We start from the raw sequence: 23639 nt of genomic DNA, 5'->3' as shown, positions 1-23639 counted from the left end.
GGTCTCTAAAGAAGGAGGCCATTTGGTGTGTTCTGTGGTGGAACTGGTCCTCCTGGGAGCAGATACGGCGGAGGTGGAGGAATTGGGAATAGGGATGGCATTTTTGCAGGAGGCAGGGTGGGAAGAGATGTAATCTAAGGAGCTGTGGGAGTCGGTGGGTTTGTAAAAAATGTCGGTCGTCATTGGTGGAGATGGAGAGGTCCAGGAAGGGGAGGGAGGTGTCAGAGATGGTCCAGGTAAATTTAAGGTCAGGGTGGAATGTGTTGGTGAAGTTGATGAATTGCTCAACCTCCTCGCTGTAGTGGAGGAAGAGGTGGGGAGTGGTACTTCTCGGATGCTGCCTGAACTGCTGTGCTTTTCCAGCACCACTCTAATCTAGACTCTGGTTTCCAGCATCTGCAGTCATTGTTTTTACCTAATTGAACCTGGCTCCCTGGTACTGTGAGGCAGCAGTGCTAACCACTGAGTCATCATGCCAGCCCTCATTAAATGTATTTTGTCTCTCATTCATTGTATTCTGTCTTGGCATAAATGAATAACAAAGGAACAATAGATATTGATAACATTCAATTTAGGATTAACCATTATTGGTCAACTAGCTGTTTCATTGGTCATTATTACAAAACACATAATGCAGAGCAGGGCTAGAAATGCAGGATCAACAAGCTGTTCAACTGACTGATGTGATCCTTGGTGACATATTCTCCAAAGAGCTGAAATGAAAATGATAGAGTTTGGCCTGGAGTTTATGGTGAGCAGTGAAGCATGGTCAGTCACTGCTGACCATGACTTGACTCTTGTTGAGATCAGTTAATCTCTCAGTGAGAATTTCACCTCTTTGCACTGTGCAGTGGTAATGCTACCTGATAGCAACCTTCTATTTTTAGAAATTCCCAGCATGGAGTTGTAGTGATGTCAGCCTGTCTAAGCAGTTAAGCATGCTCGTAGATTTTCATGGATACACAAACAAGAATCAAAAAGTAATAAAATCACTTTTAACTAATTTTATAAAGAGCAAATTCAATATAACAACATTCATTGAAGGTAAAATACTCGACAGCCTTAGAAAATTAATTAAAAATTGACTAAATGATCATTTACCAATACTCTACTATACCTACTATACAATTCTAAACATAATTTACCAAGGCCAGCTTTGTTCTTCAAATGTTGTTAATCACGTCACTGCTAAATAAAGTTCAATTAAACCTAATAGTCATGTGGAAGTGGGTTTGCTGCTTTAGGAGGTCCCATGCAACCAGTGCACTGCAACATGTGTCCCGACTTATTCTGGGCATGTTCAGCATCTTGAAATCTCAGTCAGTTTCAGCGAGGTAGTGACAATGCTGACAGTTTATGGTTAATCCACACCCCTACCTCCCCTCTGCAAAATAGAGGCCAAAATGTTTATTGCTTGCAACCAGTACCTGATGAATAAATTATTCTTTTTGTATTTCTGCAATGAGTATCACTTCTAACGCAGTAAAAAAAATGCTTTGATTTGATTTCTTTTGCAGCTTCTTCAAAGATATTGTCACAATCCAGCCCTCTGCAGATTTAGTTTCTTTCTTATGCCCTACAGAAAAGCCTGTCAAGCCACTGCTTCCTTATTGTTGAGTTATGACTTTAGGTACAAAGTAATTTTAGAATCGATGCCCTGAGCAAATCATAAACTGGTTTCTTGTTCCTGGATTAGAAGAAATATTTCCAAAATGCCTCCACGTTACTATAATTAATGATTAATATGCAATCACAGTAGACTTTCAACGTCTATAAAAATACCAAGCAGATTTATATCTGCAAAGGTTTTGGAAGCAAACTTTTAATTGTGAGTGACAAAGATTCAACTACCAGCAGGTTAAAATCTGTTCAGGAAAGGGTTAAACCAGCAAACTAGTCAGTTAAATAATTTTTCAATAGATTTGATTACAGATCTTTAAAACATAAAATTAACAAATGCTTCTGAAAGTGATAGCCACCTGTGTACTACTTGGACAATTCTAACCCTGAAGCTGTGTCTTGCTTTCCCATCTGCTATGATGAGGTCAAATCTGCAACATATTTGTAAAATCCAAAGTCTCCTGATTCTTGTCTCCATGACCTTTCAAGAGTCAGCCTGTGAAAGTGAGGCATTTTACTTGAACATTGTGCTGTAGCCTCTAAATCTTGTAAATTTGAACAGTGGCCATTTGTGGCACAATATGGGCTAATATGGAAGGAAGTACGTGTTATTTATTTATGACATTGATACTCCATTTCCCATATTGATTAAAGCATCTCCAAAAATATCCAGGACTTGTGCCTGAAACAGGTGAATGATTTTTGTGCATACATATGAATAAAGGCTTAAAGTCTGTTTGACATGTCCTTTGGAAACATTTGACTGCAAGATTGTACCATGCATGAGAAGTCAGTTTCTTCAGATGCTGAACATTCAAACTTTCAGTCCTTAAATGGATTGTTAAAGGGCCACCATCAGAGAGGTAAGATTCAACTATTATACTTAATTTATTGCTGTATTCTCTCTAAATTAAACCCATGGACTGGTCAAGCTCTCATATCCATGAGTTGGCTGTAACACAGCCATTGGCACATAATTCTTGAGGTAATAAGTGAGACAGACAAGTTTGTGGTCTTGAGCACATGTGATGTGCTGCATTGGGATTGTATCCACTTTGTGACTGATTCAATTTCTATATGACATATCTGCCAAGTACTGCCTTCATTCATGTTATCTTGATTAGGTTGTTATATTATGGGTAAATGTCCATGCTGCAACTTTACTCCCAGGACTTGGCAGTATTTAAAGACCATCCTTCCAGATTCTTGGACTGGTTAATTGTATTTTCATGCATTTTCTGGAGAGAGAGACGTTTTGCAGTGGCAGATGCCCATCCAGTTTTGGAGGAGGCACTTTGTTAAAACTAAAACAAGTGAGAAAAGACACCTAAATCGGCTTTCGAGCCTGTATTGTGTTCAGAACGGAGCAAATTGTTAGCATTGCTGTGTCCACAATCAGAAAAGAATGCAGGTCAACGACATTGCTGTTGTGGCAGTGCTGCTAATGGAAATGCAGGTAACATTTGGCTGTTATCATCATTGAAACCACTTGAGCCACCTCCTGCATATTTGATGATTTAGCTCCCAGCTCCCTTAAGCAAGTAATTTAAAGCAATCCCTACTTTAGAAAAGAAAATTACACTCAAAGCAAATTTCATTTTTGACACTTTCTTTAAGATATTGGACACTGTCCTTTTGGCTCCACGCTGTAATACAGATCCCTTTTTTTCTGAAGAATCAAGAGTACATCTTTAATTGCTTATGCATATGGGTAAGCGAAGACTTGGGTGGTTCTTATTTTTAGTAAAGAAACTGTGGTGGACCATCTGGTCTCAAGATCTTGGATCCTCATGTTAAATTGCTGCCTGATGCTCCTCTGGTCTGTTATACCCAAGGGTGGAAAGATAATCTGCCTCTTAAAATTTGTGTGTCGTTCATCACTGCTTCAGGCATGCATGCACTGCGGAGTAACAGCAGAATGGAAAATGTTGCTTAATTTCTTAATGTGTCTGAAGCACATAAAGCTGAGGAAATATAAGGCTGAGATCTAGGATTTTCAAGATTCTTGGTGAAAGGTGCAAAAATCTTGGGATGATTTGATATTTTATATGCCATCCTCAATATGGAAACGATTAAAAGTCTGTCACTATGTTGTGGGTTTTAGACATGAAGTTCAGTAAAGGCAATAATTAAATCACAGCACACAATTAACTATTGTGATGGATTTTCAAATTTGCTGATGACACAAAACTAGCTAGGAATATATCGGCTTTTTTGCTATAACACACGTTTCATTAATGCGGATTCGCTATAACATGATTGACGAATTGGGAACACTATTTCTAGAGCACAAACTTTCAAAGCGTGAATTGGTTATAACACATTTGGCCCCATTAGTTTAAATGGTGCTGCTTTTCCTTTTTTTTTTAATAACATGGGGTTGCACGAGAACAGAACTACAGTGTTATAGCAGAAGTGACTATATTTTGTGAAGAGGGTACATGGAGGCTTCAAACAGACTTGGACATGTTAAGAGAATGGGAAATAAAATGGCGGATGTGAAATTTGATTGGCAAGAAAAAAAAAGAATTATTTCTGAAATGGTGGCTCAGTGGTTAGACAGATGCCTCACAGCGCCAGGGACCCAGGTCCAATTCCAGCCTCTGTGTGGAAATTACACATTCTCCCCATTTCCTGCAAGTGCTCTGGTTTCCTCCCCAAGTCGAAAGATGTGCAAGTTTGCTGGATTACTTATGGGAAATGCAAGGTAATAGGGTAGAGGGTGGGATGCGCTACAGAGGATGGACATTGATTTAATGGGCCAAAAGGCCTGATTCCACACTCTGTAGGGTTTCTATGATTCTGGTGTGAGGTTGGGAACACCAGGTGTCCAAAGGTTTTTGGGGGTCCTTGCCCATGAATCATTAAAAGCTAACATGTAGATACAGTAAGCAATTAGGAAGGTAAATTATAAGTTGACCTTAATCATCACAAGAGGATTTGAGTGCTCTAGTAAAGATTTCTTGCTGTATTGTATAGAGCCTTAATTAGATCACTCGAGTTTTGGTCTTCCTATAAAAGGAAGGATGTACATTCCATAGAGAGGATGCAACAGAAGTTCAGCAGTCTACACCTCAGTATTGTTTTCAAAGGCTAAGGAAGCTGGCCTTGTATTATCTAGAATTTTGAAGAATGAGAGGTGATCATATTGAAACTTGCAAAATTCTTAGAGGGCAGTAGAGGGTGGATGTAAATGGGGTATTTCCCTGCCTCGGGCTTCTCGAACTAGGGTCACAATTGAAATAAGGGATAGGCCATTTAAGACTGAGGTGAGAAGAAATATCTGTTGTTGGAGGGTGGTGACTATTTGAAATTCTCTATTGCAGAAAGTTGTAGAAGCTCAGTCATTCGGTATATTCAAGATGGAAATTTGTAGTTTCTGGAGATGTGCTTTCAGTTCCAAATGTGCTGTTATAAGAAAATATCTTAAAAGCATTCTGCGAACTCCTCGTCCAGGCTGCCATTGCCAAACTGATTTTCTTAGTTTATATGTAGATTCAAATACAGCAATGATTGTTTCAGTCCCTTTATCACAAGCACCCAACATTTCTTCTTGTATACTTCGTTCTACATTGTGGTTATTGTTTGAAGACCTGGGCATCACTTCCACTGGTGAATTCTTTTCCCTTATTATTACCCATCTTCAGCTAAATTGGTTTTTGCATCCTAATCTCCTGAAACAAGGTTTTTCCTAACTATTGCACCAATGACATTTTGATGAACAGTGCTTCCTCTCCACCTTTACCCAGTTTCTTATTCTCCCTTAATGTCACATACTCCTCAATATTTAAGAACCCTCCTGCAGCAATATCTCTGTAATGGCTATCTGATCATACTTATTTACATCAATGTGTGCCATCAATTTATTTACTTTGTTCTGAATGCTACACACATTCCTTTACAAAACATTTGGTTTTGTCTTTTTGTTATCATTGTAACATTTGGTCTCAATTGTAGGTGTGTTCCTAGGTTTAATATCTCTGTCCCTTCATGCCATTCTCTTTCCTTTATTTCCCATATTACTACTTTGTTTGCACCCCTTAATTACCTACATTTGAGTCAGGCTTGACTTCTTAACCGCAATGTTTAGTTTAAAGTTCTCTCTGCTTTCCTAGCTTATGTTTTTTCTGACATTGGTCCCAGTCCAGTTCAGATACTGACTGTTCCAATAGTATCTACATTCCCCAGCACTAATCCCAGTGCCCCATGAACTGGAACCCATTTCTCCCACACCAGTCTTGGAGATCCATGAATTTCACTAATCTTAGATTCCCTCTCCCAATGGCACATGGCTGAGGTAACGATCATGAGATTATTATGCTAGAATTCACCACCTTCGGAATCTCTTCAATTTGGTTCCAAATTCTGATCCTTACTGTCTAAGCAGAACCTCATTCCCAGTCCTACCTCTGTCACTGGTACCTACAGACACCACAATGACTGAATCCTTCCCCTCCACTGAGTTTCTGTCCAGCCTAAGCAAGTGTCCTGACCCCTATAACCTGGCAGGTAACATTGGCATCTGGATTTGCACTTCTAGCTGCAGAGACCAGTGTTAGTCTCTCTCAATATGCTATACCCTGCTATATGCCTTTTTGCTAGGCCCCCTCCCAACATTAATGTCTTTCTGTATCACAGTGCCATGGTCAGTTAGCTCATCTATCCGGCAGCCTTCATCCTCATCTAGAGAAGCTGAAAAAGCCTCAAACCTATTGATTAAAGGCCGACACTGTTGTGCTCCTTGACAAAGAAAAATAGAAAATAGGTTCAGGAGTAGGCCATTTGGCCCTTCAAGCCTGCATCACCGTTCAATATAATCGTGGCTGATTGTGCAATTTCTGTATCCCAATCCTACTTTGTCCCCAATGTCTGAATTCCTTTAGCCACAAGGGCCATGTCCAGCTCCTTCTTGAATATACCCAATGACTGGTCCCAACAGCTTCCTGTGGTAGAGAATTCCACAGGTTCACAACTCTCAGGTTCACAATTCTTCCTCTTCTTAGTCTACCCCTTATTCTCAGACTGTGACGCCTGGTTCTGGACTTCCCCAACATCAGGAATATTCTTCACGCATCTAGCCTGACCAGTCCCATCAGGATTTTATGTTTCAATGAGATGCTCCCTCATTCTTTTAAATTCCAGTGAGTACAAGCCCAGTCGATCCAGTCTTTCTTGATATGTTACCAGCCTCGCTTGCAGTCACACCTTCCTGTCCTTGACCACTGACCAAATTAAATAATGGGTGTGCCCACCTCCTGGCATAAATTGTTTGACTAACTTTCTCCATTTTGTCGAGAGTGTTTTGCTGGAAAACACAGCAGGTCAGGCAGCATCCAAGGAGCAGGAGAATCAACATTTCAGGCAAAAGCACTTCATCAGGAATGAGGTTGTGAGCCGAGGGGATGGTGAGATAAATGGGTCTGGGGGAAAGATAGCTGAGAGTGTGATAGGCTGATGGAGGTGGGGGTAAAGGTGATAGGTTGGAGGGGAGGGTGGAGCGGATAGATGGGAAGGAAGATGGACAGGTTATGAGGGAAGTGCCGAGTTGGAAGGTTTGAACTGGGATAAGGTGGGGGGGGGGGGGGTGGTGCGTGGAATGAGGAAACTGGTGAACACGTGAGCGATTTCACCAGTTTCCTTATCTCCCCTCCCCTTACAAATTGTCCTGATGAGCGCAAGATAATGAACAAAATGTGTCTTTTTTTTCCAAACAAAGCCCGATAGCATAAACATTTAAACTGTTTACCAGATACTCAACAAATATCTGGCTTCTTCCCTGTAGCAAAGTAAAAGCAATCCCTACAGGGTGAAAAGTTTCTTTTAAAACAAGCAACTTACTTAACTCCCTTAATCACCCAACTCTGAGAACTCTGTTCAATGTCACACTCGGTGCACAATCACACTGAGATGCTATTACCTTTACATTTCTGAAAGAAAAAGACAAGGTGAAACTCAACTAATCTCCTTAATTAACTAACATCAGCTATGCTTCCAGTGGAGACCTTCTGAAACTCTGCTTAAAGCTGGGAAATGTAAATTTCAATGAAATGTTAATTTATTTCTATAAGCTTTTTTATAAACTTAAATCCAGCAATCCATGGAGTCATAGAGATGTACTGCATGGAAACAGCTCGTCTATGCTGACCAGATATCCTAGATAAATCTAGTCTCATTTGCCAGCACCTGGCCCATATCCCTCCAAACCCTTCCTATTCATATACCCTTCCAGATGCATTTTAAATGTTGTAATTGTGCCAGTCTCCACCACTTCCTCTGGCAGCTCATTCCATAAACGCACCACACTCCGTGTGAAAATGTTGCCCCTTAGGTCCCTTTTAAATATTTTCCCTCTCACCTTAAATCTATGCCATCTAGTTTTGGACTCCCCAGGGAAAAGATCTTGTCTATTTACCCTATCCATGTCCCTTATGATTTTATAAACCGAGATAAGGTAATTCCTCAGACGCCAATGCTCGAGGGAAAACAGCCCCAACCTGTTCAGCCTCTCCCTATAGCTCAAATCCTCCAACCCTGGCAACATTCTTGTAAATCTTTTCTGAACCCTTTCAAGTTCACAACATCTTTCCGATAGGAAGGGGTCCAGAATTGCATGCAGTATTCCAAAAGAGGCCTAATCATTGTCTTGTACAGCTCCAATATGACCTCCCAATTCCTGTACTCAATGCATTGACCAATAAAGGAAATCATACCAAACACCTTCTTCATTATCTTATCTACCTATGTTTCCATTTTAAAGGAACTATGAACCTGCACTCCAAGGTCTCATTGTTCAGCAACACACCCAGGACCTTACCATTAAAAGTGTAAGTACTGCCCTGATCTGCATTTCTAAAATGCAGCACTTCACATTTGTCTGAATTAAACTCCCATCTGCCACTCCTCAGCTCATTGGCCCATCTGATCAAGAGCCCATTGTAATCTGAGGTAACCTTCTTCATAGTCCACTACACCTCCAATTTAGGTGTCATCTGCAAACTTACTAACTATACCTCCTAAACTCGCATCCAAATCATTTATATAAATGATGAAAAACAGTGAACCCAGCACCACTCCTTGTGATCACAGGCCTCCAGTCTGAAAAGCAACCCTTGACCACCACCTTCTGTCATCTACCTTTGAGCCAGTTCTGTATCCAAATGGCTAGTTCTCCCTGTATTCCATGAAATCTAACCTTGCTAATCAGTCTCCCATGGGGAACCTTGTCGAATGCCTTACTGAACTCCATATAAATCACATTCACCGCTCTGCCCTTATCAATCCTCTCCATTACTTCTTCGAAAAACTCAATCATGTTAGTGAGACACAATTTCCCACACACAAAGCCATGTTGACTATCCGTAATCAGTCCATGCCCTTCCAAATACGTGTAAATCCTGTCCCTCAGGATTCCCTCCAACAATTTGCACACCACCTATCTCTTGTTCACCAGTCTATAATTTCCTGGCATTTCCTTATCACTTTTTTCTTAAATAGTGGCACCACATTAGCCAACAACCAATCTTCTGGCACCTCACCTATGGCTATCGATGATGCAAATATCTCAGCAAGGGGCCCAGCAATCACTTAGGCGAATGTGAGGACTGCAGATACTGGAGATTAGAGTCAAGATTAGAGTGGTGCTGGAAATGCATAGCGGAGCAGGAAAATCAACATTTCGGGCAGGACCCCTTCAGGAATTCCTGATGAAGGGCTTCTGCCCGAAACACCGATTTTCCTTCTCCTCGATGCTACCTGACGTGCTGTGCATTTCCAGCACCACTCTAGCCTAGCAATCACTTCCCTAGCTTCCAACAGATTTTTGCAATACACCTGATCAGGAATTGGGGATTTATCCACCTTTGTGTTTTAAGCTATCCTGCACCTCCTCGACTGTATTATAGACATTTTTTAAGATGTCGCTACTTATTTCCTCACATTCTGTATTTTCCATATCCTCCCCCACAGTAAACACTGATGCAAAATACTTGTTTAGTATCTCTCCCATCTCCTGCAGCTCCACACAAAGGTGGCCTTGCTGATTTTGAAAGGGCCCTATTCTCTCCCTAGTTACCCTCTTCTCTCCCTAGTTACCCTTTTGTCCTTCATGTATTTATAAAATCTCTTTGGATTCTCCTCAACCCTATTTGCCAAAGCTATCCCAAGTCGCCTTTCTGCCCTCTTAATTTCCCTCCTACATATATTCCTACTGCCTTTATACTCTTCTAAGGATTCACTCGATCTCTGCTGTCTATATCTGACATATGTTTCCTTCTTTATCGTGACCAAAGCCCCAATTTCTCTAGTAATCCAGCATTCCCTCCACCTACCAGCCTTGCCCTTCACCCTAACAGGAACATACTGTCTCTGGACTCTCACTATCAGTTTGTCAAAAGTTGTCATGGAAATGGGTATATTTTAATTTTGATTCTGTATCCCTTAGTGTTTTGAAGAACCCTGTAGTAGAACATTCAGGAGAAGCCGTTGGGTCTGGGTGTCAGTGATTGGTATGCAAGTTGAGAGGATGGGGAAGATTTAGCAGAGCTGCCCGTGTACTGATGGCTACACTTTCATTGTGTTTCAGGTGACAATGAGGTGCCGTCTGAAGATGCCTTGATCTTGCAGCTCCAGCTATCGAAGGGACAAGAGAAATTTGTGGAAATGCTGAAGAGTCAGCAGAAAACAATCACTGATTTGCAGCAGAGGCTTACTGAGCAACAAGCCATGTTGATAAACCAGCAAAGAGAAATTCTGGCACAGCAGAGGAATATGTTTGAACAGATGGAGCTGGTGAAAGTCCAGTACTCAATGCTCTTCGATACCATTAAGCAGACATCACTTTCGAACGTGCAGGCCGAGGTCCGGAACCAGTTTGAGTCTCAACTTCAGGGTTTGCAGAGTCACATACAGAGTCAACTGCAAAAGACCTATGCTGTGCACAAAGTGGACTTGGATGCAAAGGTGATTGATATCACTGATCACCTTCTGGAGTGTAATTTGTGCCAACGTGACGAATACTGTGATTTCCAGAAGATGCCGCCCCAGTGTGAAAGGTGTACCATGTGCCCGGCCGGGTTTTTCCAGGTGGCTGAATGCTCTGCCACAGCTGACCGAATTTGTCAGGTAAAACAGATCCCTTCTTCTACGCGGTTCAATTTAAATCACTGTTTTAAGTTGCCTCCTGTCTTCCTTCAGTCTGTGAATCACTGTCTTGAGTATAGCTTGATATAAAAGTAAAAACATTGATATTTCTCTTTTAGAATTTTGATTTCCTTCTTGTCCAGACTGATGACGATTCCATGAATGGAAGAGTCCATTGATACTTGCCTCAGATACTCTTCCTTGCTTTATTTCTCTGCCATTGGTAATTTTACTCTGACAGTTGTCACAGTTGAGCCTCTTTCATAAGAATCCATTCAGCCCTTTTAGTCTGCTCCACCATTCTACAAGATCACAGCTGATCTGTACCTCAGTGCCTGTTATTGGCTTCAGCTTGACATTTGTTCCTATCAAATCCACACCCACATCCATAAACTGAGTTGCTAGTCAGAAGCAAAGGTACTGACTGATTTTTATTTCCCTAATCTTACCCGAATAATTCTAGCAGCCTGCTGTGAATCCAGCTGAGATTTACTGTCACAGCAGAAAATAGAAATTAATCTAAGGATCTTCTAGCTCTGTTGGTTACGGGTAAGTTATTTACCTATTAAGCTATTGACAGAGATCTCTCTAGCTATACTCACTGTGAGTATCATTTGAGTTCGGTTCTGCTTCTCAGCTTGCAGATGATTGCTTGCAAAAATTCTAGATGAACACCAAGAAATGGACCAGGAATAGTCCATTCCTTTCCTTGAGCCTGATCCACCATTTAATGAGATTGTAACTGATCCAATTGTGCCTTTAATTCCACTCTCCTGCCTTATCCCATATCTGTTTAACTCCACTTCAATTGTATTCTTTAACTGTTCAGCTTCTGAATAATGGATTCCCTCATTTTCCAAATGCTGGTTGTTGGATTAACTGACTCTAACGTTCTGTTTTCTGTCTCCAACTCTTCTCGAATAGTGGTGTTACATTTATGGCTTTCAGTCCATTGGGGTCTTTCAAGACTGGAGAGAATTTCAACCAATATATTCAATATCTCTGAAAACTCTTCTTTTATATAGGCCATCAGGTCCACAGAACTTGTCAGACTTCAATCTATTTAGTTTCGCTAGTACATTTTCTCAAATGATTGTGATTGTTTAATTTCCTCTCTCTCCATTTCTTCCCCCCTCCTTTTCTGCTATTCTTGGGATGCTTTTCAGGATTTCTGTTATGAAGACAGAGAAAATATATTTCTGCAAAGCCTCTGCTATTTCAGTTTCCCATTTTTAATTCCTTGATCTTATCCTCTAAAGGACCAACACTCAATGACACCCTTTATCTCTTTGTAGCATATTTGATTGCTGTTTTTGTCACATACTCCAATGCCTACCACATTTAGCATTTTATTTCAATTTGATACCACTATTAACTTCCTTATTTAGCCAGGGATGATTCTTCCTTCTATTAGAGCCTTTCCTACTCAATGGAATTTGTTTTTTTGAGTTTTATGAAATATCTCCTTAAATGTTTATCACTGCTTCTCTACATCTATGTATGAAATCTTTTTGACATTAAATAATGTCAGTCTTTGTATCTTTGTAGTTATCTTTATTTAAGTCTATAAGACGGATCAAACCAAAATATCCTGCTAACCTGAATGAGAAATTCTATCATCTTATGATTGCTCTTACCAAGCGGGTCATTTTCTCTGAGATCATTAATTAATCCTGTTTCATTACATATTGCCAGGCCTGAAATAAGTTGGTCCCAGAGAGAACTGTCCCAAATGCACCATATGAGCTCCTCTTCTGGGCTTGTGTTTGCTAATTTCATTTGTCCAATCTATTTAAAGATTGAAACCAAAAATAATGATTGCAGTGCCTTTCTTATAAGTGCCTATTATTTCTTGATTTATACTGTGTCTGATAGTGTAACTACTCTGAAATTCTATAAACTGTTCCTTCCAGTGACTTGCTATTCCTTATTGCCACCAGAACTACTTGTACATGTTTGAAGTTCTAAATCAAAATCCTTTCTTGCTACTGTCTTGATTTTCATTTGTCACTAACGGAGCCACCACCCCTACTTTCACTTTCTTCCGACCCTTTCAACATGTCAAATATCCTTAAATGTCCAACTCCCGGCTGTGGTCACTTTACAGCATTATCTCTGGAATGGCTAGCATGTCAAATCCATTCATTTCTATTTGTTATTAATTTGTCCACCTTATTACAGACCCTTTAATTCTGTCTTTTACAATGTTTTCCTGTTCCAATATTAATTGTACCTGTGCACATTTAGTTTCTACACTCTGTCTCTTCCTGTCACATTCTGGTTATCATTACTCACATCATAATCTTGCACTACCACCTCGTTCTTTATCTTAAAATTTCAAATCTCCTCTCACGTGAACTCTGCTATTTAAAATGAATTGCTCTTTTCAGCCCAATAGATGTTGGCCCTAGTGTTTTGGGTGAGGCCATCCCAACAGTAGCACTCGCTCCTTCCCTAGTACTAGTGTCGGTATCCAATGAATTGCAACATATTTCTCCCACACTAATCTTTGAGCCACTGCTTCAACTCTTTAACTTTAGTTAGCCCATGTCAATTTGCTTGTGATTCAGGTAGTAACCCAAAGATTCAAAGTTTACCATGGTGGTTCTTCCTTTCTGATTCTAGCAGCATATACTCCATCAGCAGAATCTCTTTCTTAATCCTATCCATGATGTTGGTGCCCATGTGCACTACAACAACTAGACCCTTCCCCTCCCACTACAGTTTAGGGGTTTGTGGTAGAAAACCTTTTGACTTACAACTCTAATTTCCGAAATTTTGATTTATGACTGTGGGAGTCCTTAGTTGTGCCTGACCTAATTTGATGTAAATAACCAATGTCATGAATCAATTAGAATTTACTGAGCAAGATTTTATAATTACTCAACAAACAAGCAGTGAAGAGAACATGGAGGTTTCTTATTCTTCAAGACCCAGGATTTGTTGAAAGATGCCATCAATCTTCTTGCCTTTTTTCTACTGTCTCTGAAGTGAGATTATGTTGAACTGTGTCCTGGAAAAATTATACCATTGAAGCCACGGTAAATTGTTCCAAAAAGGATGGAGTTTCTCTTCCTTGTCTCCAATTTCAAGGGCTTCTTACTTCTTATGAGGAAATGTTTTAAATTAACTCTTTCCATAAGCTCAAGATGAGGGTCATTTAGTGTAGCCCTGAATTGAACTAGAGTCATGTAAGCTAAACAAATGCCATCTCTTATTTCCCAGTTCCTATGAGTTAACCCTTTATTGTGTGAATAAATGACACATTCTTTTAAATACAAAACAGTTGTGCAAACAGTGTTACATCCTGTTGTCAATAATGCCAACTGGCATAATCCATTCAATTCAGCATTCCAGTAGATATTTAAAAAAAAACTAAAACAATTAGGTACAATCGTTTACAGCAGAATATCAGTATGTCTTTTAAATATACAACTTTTATTCTATCGATACTGTTAACTGATCAAAAGAGTTGGCAAACTGATTAAAATCAGTTATCATTCTTGTTAACAGATGGCCGTCATAATCAGTTCAAGTGGTTAAATTCAACATTTTTACTTAGTTCTTTAACGCTGATAAATAGATCTTGAGGCACACCATGTAATTACAATAGATACAATTCCTTCAAGCCATATTCCTTGGCATCTTTATGTCAAAAAGACCAGTTTCTCATAAGCAGCGCTTATAGCTAACAGCTAATTGCCTACCTAGCAGAAATTCAAACGAAACCATTTAAACTGATAGCTAAGGCAAAAACCTGAAATCTTCCTTCAGACTAACAAACTGAAAATCCTGCAGTTGGTACCCACATGCACAATGATAAGTGCAACCTTCCTTCCTCACGACAAGTTCCTGTCTCAACCTATAGAGATGTCCTTAACTCTGATACTGGACAGGCAACACAGACTTTGGAACTCTCATTCTCAACTGCAGAGAATTGTATCTGCCCGCTAACTGTACTATTCCTGTCTTTGATCACATTCCTTTTTATTCCCTTGCTTGAATGGTTTCTGTACCATGATAATATTGGTCAGTTTGCTTAACGTCCTTAAAATCCCTGCTCTTGTCCACACGGTTGCAAGAACCTTAAAGCTGTGATAATTACAATGGCTGTACCTCCTCCATTGCTACTTTCTGGATTCTCATGCTTGCCTCAGTTACAGTCAAGCACTGTTGCCCTTGACTATGACCACAAACTAAATGAACAGTAATGATCTTGTGGGAAAGAAAGCATCTTGGAAACCTTTTCCCTCCCTAACGCATTGCAGCTTGGATTGTAGCTCATCAACTTGCAGCCAAAATTCCTCAAGCAGCTAAATACTTTCGATGAATACAGTTATCATGGACGTTATGAATGAAATAAATTAATCTTTCAAAAAAAAACTTGTGAGCTGGCTTGTGTTGACTGCTGATTCCTGTTTACCCAAGAGGAGTTAAGAATGAGCCACACAGTTTGGGACTGAAGCCATATGTAGGCTAATCCAAGGTGTTAGGTTCTGTTCCATATTATGACTGTTAATACAACAGTTATCATGATTATATTATTCCTGGTAGTTTACAGTTTAAATTCAGCTTCATAATTTGTTCTGCAGATATAAAAACATTATTTCTGGGTTTCTTCTGTGCTCCATAGCTGTTATGCTATCACGCACCCCAATATTATTACCAGGCCCAGCCCCAACTCCTAACAGCAACTGTCTTGACAGGCTCTGGTTCAGAAACGAGGTAATTATGTCTCTGCACCTTTTCTAGCCATCACCACTGGATCCTTCTCATACAAATATAGTCCTTATTCGTTCAGTGCTTCCTCCTTAAATGCACTATCTACATCCCTTGAGATTGACTAGTGTTGTGAGACCAACATCAAACAATGTGAATAGTGCAGGCTGCAGCGATATGTCACTTTGCTCATGGCCACTGGAGGTGTTAGCAAACTGTGTGATAAGTGAGAGCTGCCAAATTTCTAGGTTTTTATTTTTTTTTCATCTGAATTTGTAGTGAATTATAGTGTCTAGAAACAATTAAAATTGCAAGTCAGTGCTGTCAAGGTGTCTTAAACTTGACACGTAATAAACTTCCTTTGACATAACGAAATCTACACCTGCCTGCCTGGAGTGTTCTTTGACTATTTAAGTTTGTCATCCAATTTTGTCATGGGTGGAAAATACTCCCTTAACAGGTCAAAATTGGATTGATTAATTCTTCAGGCAATGTTGCCAGTTTCCTTTGAAACGGAAAGTCATTATCAGTAAAGTGTATTCCAGTACTAGGCTGCTCGCCAATCCTTGCAGATTTACTTTGACCTGGAGGTGAAAGAATCTGTTAGAAAACAAGTACTTCAGAGGGAGTCAGCATGAGTTTGAGATTTGACTTCACTGACAGCCCTGTATCAAGATGTTTTCCAGGCTTGAGGATAAAAGCAGGATAGTTGCACCGTGACATTGCTTTCATTCATAGGGTTAAACCCATCTGAAAGGACCAACAATCCATCTGGCCTACCTTTTGAATTCAAGGCCTAGGAGGTTTTAACTCTGGGCCATACTTGCACATGCCGTTGATGCCTCACACCAAATATCGGAAGAATAATGTCTCTGCCAGCAGGAGGAAGTAAATATTGGGGTGGAGATAGTGACATCCATCCTCAGGGGCACTAAAAAAAGTTCCTAGCAAGGTACAAAATGATTTGGGGGAAAAGGAGGCATGATTACTGAAGGGTTCCTTTCAATTTGCACACCATCCTGACTTGGAAGTATATGACGATTCCTTCATTGTCATTGATTGGAAATCTTGAAACTCTTTTACAGGCAGGGACAAGAGAAACTCCGACCCTTGTACCCCTACCCTTTCAGTCTATAACTAATGTGTTTTGGGAAAGGAAAATGTATATGTTTCTCAACCCCTGACCGTGTGCTCATTTATTAAACCAGTTGGAATCTTTAATGAGTTTAAATAGAGGATTGTTTATTCATATATTCATCCTGAAAATCCAGTGCTATGTCAGTTGCTCAACACTTGCTTAGCTGCACATACTCGAGAGAAAAAAAGTTAGAAAGGGTGATGTAATAAAAAATTGTAACAAAAAGTAGGTTATCGTTATACCTTTGGCTCATCATATGAATAATTAATCATTGCAAGTCTGTTGACGAGAGCATTTTCACTCCTAAAGGGTTAGTCTCGATTATATTAGTCACAGGTGTATATTCAAATTATCACCGGATTCTTTTGAAGATATGGACTTTTCTAGCAAGTTCAGAGGTTGGATACTTGTGGTCTTCTTACCAGGAGGTTGTTTCTTTAAGATTGACTTACAGTAGGAGCAGGTTGAGAGAATTTTAAGATGCAACATTTTAAAAAGTTAGGCCATTTCTGGTGCTGATGTTCTGTATAAACTCTCTATTTTTTCTTCTCTCACCCTCTACAGTCACATGATCAATTGCTAATGACCGCGCAGATCGGTTTGGATGCCCAAAGCCATTGCTAGGCTATAAAGGATTGCCATTCACACTAAGTCATGATGAACTGGTTTCTAAAGGCATCATTTACTAAATATTGTGCTCTGAGATGGTGGATCACGGAATTTATAGATTTTGAGTTTCAGGAAAGCGCAAGGAAAACGCAAACATAAATCACATTGATTGCTTTCCTTTGGGTGTGTCCATTGAAGGGATTGGCCCCCACATAACGTTATCCGACCAGAAACATTCTTGTCACCTGAGGCAGAAATTTTGCCTGACCTTTGGCAGTCATCCTAGCATTCTGTTCAAATTCACTTTTAAATAAAAGACAGTTTCAGGAGATTGTATACTGAATGCTGTCCATGATTAAACCTATAATTTGGATACACCTTTACAGGGAATCACATCCATTTGTAACAGCACTCTAGGTAGAACAGCATCAAATGGATTGCAGAATTTTAAGGTGGCACATGTCCAGCTTGTTGACAGCAGTTAAGAGTGGACAATAAATGTTGGCCTTGCCCAAATGCCATGAAAGAATTTAAAAAACAGGGTGCAAAGCTGGAGGCAGGTGCAGCCCAATGTATCCCTATGGACACACAGAATGTTCTTGCTTCAGAAGTAATTGCCTATACTTCCTGAATCTTTGCTGATTGCAGTTTTCACCAGCAGGGGTTTGAAAACTATATAGCCTAGGGTTGAAATGGTGTACACATAATGTCATTAGGATGCAACTTTATCACTGAAATGAGCTCATAGTTCTGGGGCAGGGAGCATTCCCATACCTGAATGTGGGCAGCTTAAGATGGTGATGAGTGGGAATACAGCTCCGATATCTTCTTGTCATTGTAATCCTACCCTTACCAATGTCTGCAGTGTTTCCACTCCTAAAATTGGCACAATATTGTTTGCAAATTAAGTTTGTAAATTGTTTGTAAATAATTCCTGATGAAGGAGTCCGGCCAAAAATGTTGATTTTCCTGCTCGGATGCTGCCTGACCTGCTGTGCTTTTTCCAGCAACAAACTCTCAACTCTGATCTCCAGCATCTGCAGACCTCTCTGTCTCCTGTTTGTAAATTAAGACCGATAAGTGCTTAATTTGGTTAGGCGTCCCCCATTAAAGAATGTGCCCCCCCCCCCCCTGCCAGCAGTACTTTCAATGATGGAACCAATGTTGATAGTGTACAGAATGGAGAAGGTGAAGTTGGGATTTAAGTACCTAAGAAGTTGGCTCAAATGTCTCTAGTAACAGAAGCATTGGACACCGTTTTAAGGTAAAGTTACAGAGGCAACGTGAGGAAAAAATTCTCAATGATGCATTGTCTGAAATGATGGTGGAAGGAGATTCATTATTAATATTTAAAAGGAAATTGCTTTAGTAATTGATTTTTAAAAAATTACAGGTCTGTGTTGAAACCTCAGTAGAGTGGGACTAATTTGTTTTCAGCTCTTTCAGCAGGTTGGATAGCATGGTGTCTTCTCTGCTGGACCTACTTTTAATTTGGGGTCCGCTTCAATGCCTCAGTGACCTTAGAATGATTTATAAGTACCTGCATGGCCACGATTTGTTAATGCAATGCTGCTATTTTAAGGTTCCTGCAAAAGTTGGCATTTATTTAACTAATATCAAAATACTGTGGATGCTGTAAAATCTGAAATAAAACAGAACATGCTGGAGAAACTCAGCAGATCTGACCACAGCTAAAAAGGAGTCCTATCAGATTTGAGACGTTAACTCAGTTTCCGTCTCTACAAATACTGCCAGACCTGCTAAGTTTCTGTAGCACTTTTTATTTTTACAAACTTGAATAACTTTGGCTCATGCTATTGCAGGAAGCATGTTTCTTATCTCCATAAATCCATGATAGCATCTCATGGAATGTCACAGCATTGATAAGATCATTGTGCTAAATTACTTGCAGAGATAATGACTTACTATACATCTTGCCTTCAATTCAGGACAAAGATGAGTGTCTGGAGTCAGCCGATCTTTGTGGCGATCAGATAAAATGTCTTAACACTCCAGGTAGGTCCAGATAATTTCTGTTCATTGCAAAGTGACAAGTGCGAAACCTAGTCAAGGGCATTTCAGCCAGTCTCTTTTCTGCTGTTTTGAACAGGTGGATTCCGGTGTCTGGGCATTGCTGACTGGGACGCAGCCTCAGGATTTTGTGGGCATGACTACTTCTTCAATAAAGAAATGCATGAATGCCAGGCCTGTTCATTGTGTCATGAAGGCATGGTAGCTTTCCAGTGCTCCCTGCAGAGTGATACTGTTTGCATCCAGTCACCTGAAAATCATCTCTCGGAATCATGGTCAACAAACACCGAAGCTCCGTCACTAAAATCCGGACAAAGCCCAGTTCACTTGGGCTTGAAACTCCCCTTAAAGGGAAAGCCTCAGACTGGCCTGGTTACCAGTGAGGACGGCAGGTTGGTCTTCAGGCAGCATGGACTGATCTGGGTTGATTACAATTTTGCTGTCAAACACGACTGCAGGAATTTTCTCCAAGTTTCATTAAGACTGAACAAGGAGGAAGAGGAGGAGAAAGGTTGTGATCTCAGTGGTGTCCGTGTTGAACAACCCGAGGGGAAATACTATCAAAGTAGCAGTGTGAGTGGCTCAGCTGAGGTGGAGCCTAGCCACATGCTCCAAATCTTCATGAAAAGCCCCAATCAGTTCTGCAACCAAAGCAATGACCTTAACTTCTATCCCCTTCAGAACCCATTCAGTTTTTTCTGGTTATCACATGACACAGGAGCAGTGGCCATGAGTGCGCACATGGCAAGCTCTGTTCACTACCAGACCAACTATCGGCCTGTCTTCAAGGTCATTTCCATCTCTGATCCCTACATGATCACTTTGTTCCACGATGGCAGGGCTGTGAGATTTACTGAGCAAGGGGTCATAAAATTTGTGTATCACCAGGCTCTATATGCAATGGGTCACACGTGCATTTGTGAAGGCTTTACATTACTTTCCTATATTAACAGGAATGGGACAAATGAAGAGTTAATGCAAGTTTATAAATCTGGTGTCAACTACCGGGATACTTCCATTTCTGCCTCTGGAGCTGCTATGGTAAACGGCGGAGACACCATCAGCTTTCAGATCCACTCTCCTGCACAATGCAGTGTGCGTTACTTTGGTGACTCTTCTGGGATCAGTGTTTTCAGCCTGATTTGGATCCCTTCTGCAATTTCATCAGCTCTTTCCCTTTCAGTTTCGGCATCTGCATTACCGACCGGAGCAGTGAGGAATAAGTTGCTCAGTTTCCAGGGTGTTTCGCCAGTGGTAGAACAGAATCAGATTGTGCTGGTGACTTCTGGGCAGTTTGCATGCAAGTATGTCTTGTTCCGGCAGAGTGGAGTGGCCAGCCTTGCATTCAATGTCAAACTGATTCATTCTTGTGATATCGTCAAAGTCACTCTGAACCGATTACAGAACAACCACGTTCAGCCATCTGTTGTTTCACGCCAAATTGGGGGTCAGATGCCTGCAGGTAGCCAATGGACTAGCATTGGTCTAAGTACTTCATTTGCTGTTCAGAATGGCACAATGGCTGCCATTTCCCTGGACTGTGTGCGAGGACGGATTAATCAGATTTCACACAGGCATGGGACTCACCTTTCTGTTTTATGGATTTCATCCTGAGTTATTGAATGAAGAGTTTCAGATAATGGACTCCTATTGTAGGTTTTGCAGTTCATTATGGTGATCTTTGAAGTGGGGGGGATCTATAATTGAAAACAGTGCAACCAATAGAAATGTTGTTCACCCCTGCCTTCCAATAACACCCCACCACCAAGGCTGTGCATTAAGCTAGACAAATGGAAAGAAGTGGAAAACAAAAAACAAAAATCCAAACTGACTCTGTGCACACTGCAAGATTTCTAATGGTCATTGTAACTGCTGCTTTACATTACGTTGTCTTGGATCCAGCATTGCAATGCAGTAAATAGTTCTTCTGGGAGAACCTCACCGTCTATGATTGAACATTATCTGGTGGTTTTGTAATGTAGTTTGCTATCACACTATGACAAGAATGTGGCTTCTATTTAAGCAAACTTTTGCCTAATCATTTTCAGTTCCTCTCTGACCAAAGTTTTATTTAAACTTCAGTTCAAAGTTTTAACCACGATCACCACCCTGCTACCATTCATTAGTAAAACGTAAAGAGATAGAAGATGATTGAATACGAAGATGTTTTGACTTAACATCTTCTTTTGCATTTCAGTCACTTAACAAACTTTAACTAGCTGCCAGAACCTGAAAAAAAACTGAAATCTTACATTCTAAGGAGCAGTTTTCAGATTGGTGCTAATAGATACTGATTATCTCATTTTGGGCAATCTATAAGCAGCGAGTGGTTTTGTGTGGTGTAGACTGTGCTTCAATTGTTTCTCATCCTTTATTGATGGGAGATGACCCCTAGGGCTGTGCTGAAATTCTCAGCTACTGGGAAAAAATTATAGTTTCTACCTCTTCAAGTGCTAGCAATAAAAACAGTTGACCACAGGCTGAAACGAATTTATGGCAATATAAGTGATGTTTCATCCTCTGCTGTAAGCAACGTTGTAAACCCAGCTATAGCCTGTCCATAGGGATATTTTTGCATTACTATTTATCCCTGATGTGTTGATGCACATTGTCATTTGTTTGGCATTTGGCTCTCTACCAAATATTCTGTGGGAAAATTATTTTCAGTTGGCACTGCCAACTGATCACTCTCATAGAGGAAAAAAACTGATTACTATATGGAGCAAAATTGCGTGTGTGATCTCTCTGAATATATTTAGTCTTGCTGCAGATAGCAAGTCAGGGTGATTTTTCACTCCAACACATCGACATGTATACGAAGCCAGTGGAAACCAGAACTATAAGCCTATTGGTTTTGTGATTAATCTCGTAGTTTTACTACTTGCTGTAGGGTGTAATAGGAAAGTAATTTTTTTAAAGATATCCACAAAAGGCTGGATGTACGTTGGTTTTGAAATTTTCTGTCTGCATATTAGTTTATTTGTATGTTTATTGTGTCCATTTACAGCTTCCTTGTTCATTTTCTTTAATGAATTTGTCAGTTCATACTAAATTAAAAAGTGGAACATGGAAACAAATAAATATGCTTAGTGCTAATATCCACATGGTATACTCTCAAGATCATAGTTAACACAGGTGCTGATGAGATGAATATGTAATCACAGACAATTACCAGGAAGGTGTCCTGGAAAGGGGGATATAACAATGAAACTTTTTCAAAATGGAGTTTCGTTTTGGTTGCCACTGAGCCTAAGCTCAGTGCAAGTTAGTGCACATGTATTTTAGTTAAGACCACATTTAATGTGACCACATTTAATATTATCTATTAAAACTAAAAAGAATCATATGCATGTTTCCATTTAAAATCCTTTTGCCTAAAGTGAGCAGTGAATGTTTGATAACATTTAAAGGTGCCTTTATTCCATTTTTTAAATGAACTATATATAATGTATCAATACAATGTCGCTGTTACCAAATGACAAGTATAACCTGTTTTATGCTATTTATAACATCGACACCGTAGCTTAAACAATATATTGTAACAAAAGGATTTTAAAATGTTTTATTGTTTTCAGATATTTGTAATGCTTTGCTATAATAAAATATTATAAGCATCAAAAGTGTCAGCAAGGAAATATTTTGATAGACCTTTATCACTTATTGGGGTGATAGTTTGAGGCTGCCCTGACAAGGTACACACCTGTGACTGACTTCTCCACAGAACAAGGGTTCAAGCTCAAAAGTGTAAATTTATTCAATCATTTATCCTGTTTTACCTTGCCTAGTTTAGGAATTAATTTGATGACTTTCCATTCACTTCTTCATGCTTTCATTTCCAAGTGTTGTTTTCCCTCTTCTTACTGTGTTTATAAAAAATGAAGAGTGGAATAGATTCACCTCCCAAAGGTTTTGGCCCACTTGCATTGCGAAAGCCATCTAAGCCTGGATGCTTGGATGAATAGAGTGGATTATTTTTGAGGCAATCACTTCCTGAAATTATAGTTCCTGTAGAGAAAAGACACTTGCTGCTGTTGAATCCTACTTTCGGTAAAACTACCTATGATCTTTGACAAGGACACATTCTAAGCCTCCCAACTCATTGGTTCTTTTGTATCAAATGGTGAAACAAGAGCAACTTGTATTTATATAATAGCTTTAACTTGATAAAACAGCCCAGGGAACTTGGTAGGATCATTCTTGAGCACAGAACCACATATTACCGTAGATGACCGGTGAGAAGTATTAAGGAGTGTCTGAAATGAGGATGGGAAGGTTTCGTGAGGGAATGTTGGTACTTGGCTTCTAACTAGGTAATGGCACAGTCACTAATAGGTGGAGTGATTAGTAACGAGAATGCTCAAGAGGCCAGAATTAGCAAAGTAGA

The 23639-nt window shown here is 40.0% G+C and overlaps 1 protein-coding gene across 1 annotated transcript in view; it reads left to right on the top strand.

Moving 5' to 3' along the window:
- nell3 (NELL (neural EGFL like) family member 3) overlaps positions 1–22825 on the top strand; it is a 51124-nt gene extending 28299 nt beyond the window's left edge. Inside the window, exons 3-5 of the mRNA XM_043690486.1 lie at positions 10202–10740; positions 19174–19240; positions 19335–22825. Of these exons, the coding sequence (XP_043546421.1) occupies positions 10202–10740; positions 19174–19240; positions 19335–20869 (2141 nt within the window). The 3' untranslated portion in view covers positions 20870–22825. The remainder of the gene's footprint in view (positions 1–10201; positions 10741–19173; positions 19241–19334) is intronic.
- The last annotated feature ends 814 nt before the right edge of the window (positions 22826–23639 follow it).

This window comes from Chiloscyllium plagiosum, chromosome 5 (genome assembly GCF_004010195.1).
Source record: "Chiloscyllium plagiosum isolate BGI_BamShark_2017 chromosome 5, ASM401019v2, whole genome shotgun sequence".
NCBI classification, from domain to species: domain Eukaryota; kingdom Metazoa; phylum Chordata; class Chondrichthyes; order Orectolobiformes; family Hemiscylliidae; genus Chiloscyllium; species Chiloscyllium plagiosum.
Note: the sequence above shows the minus strand (reverse complement) of the source record. Positions and strands in the feature narration are given on the sequence as shown.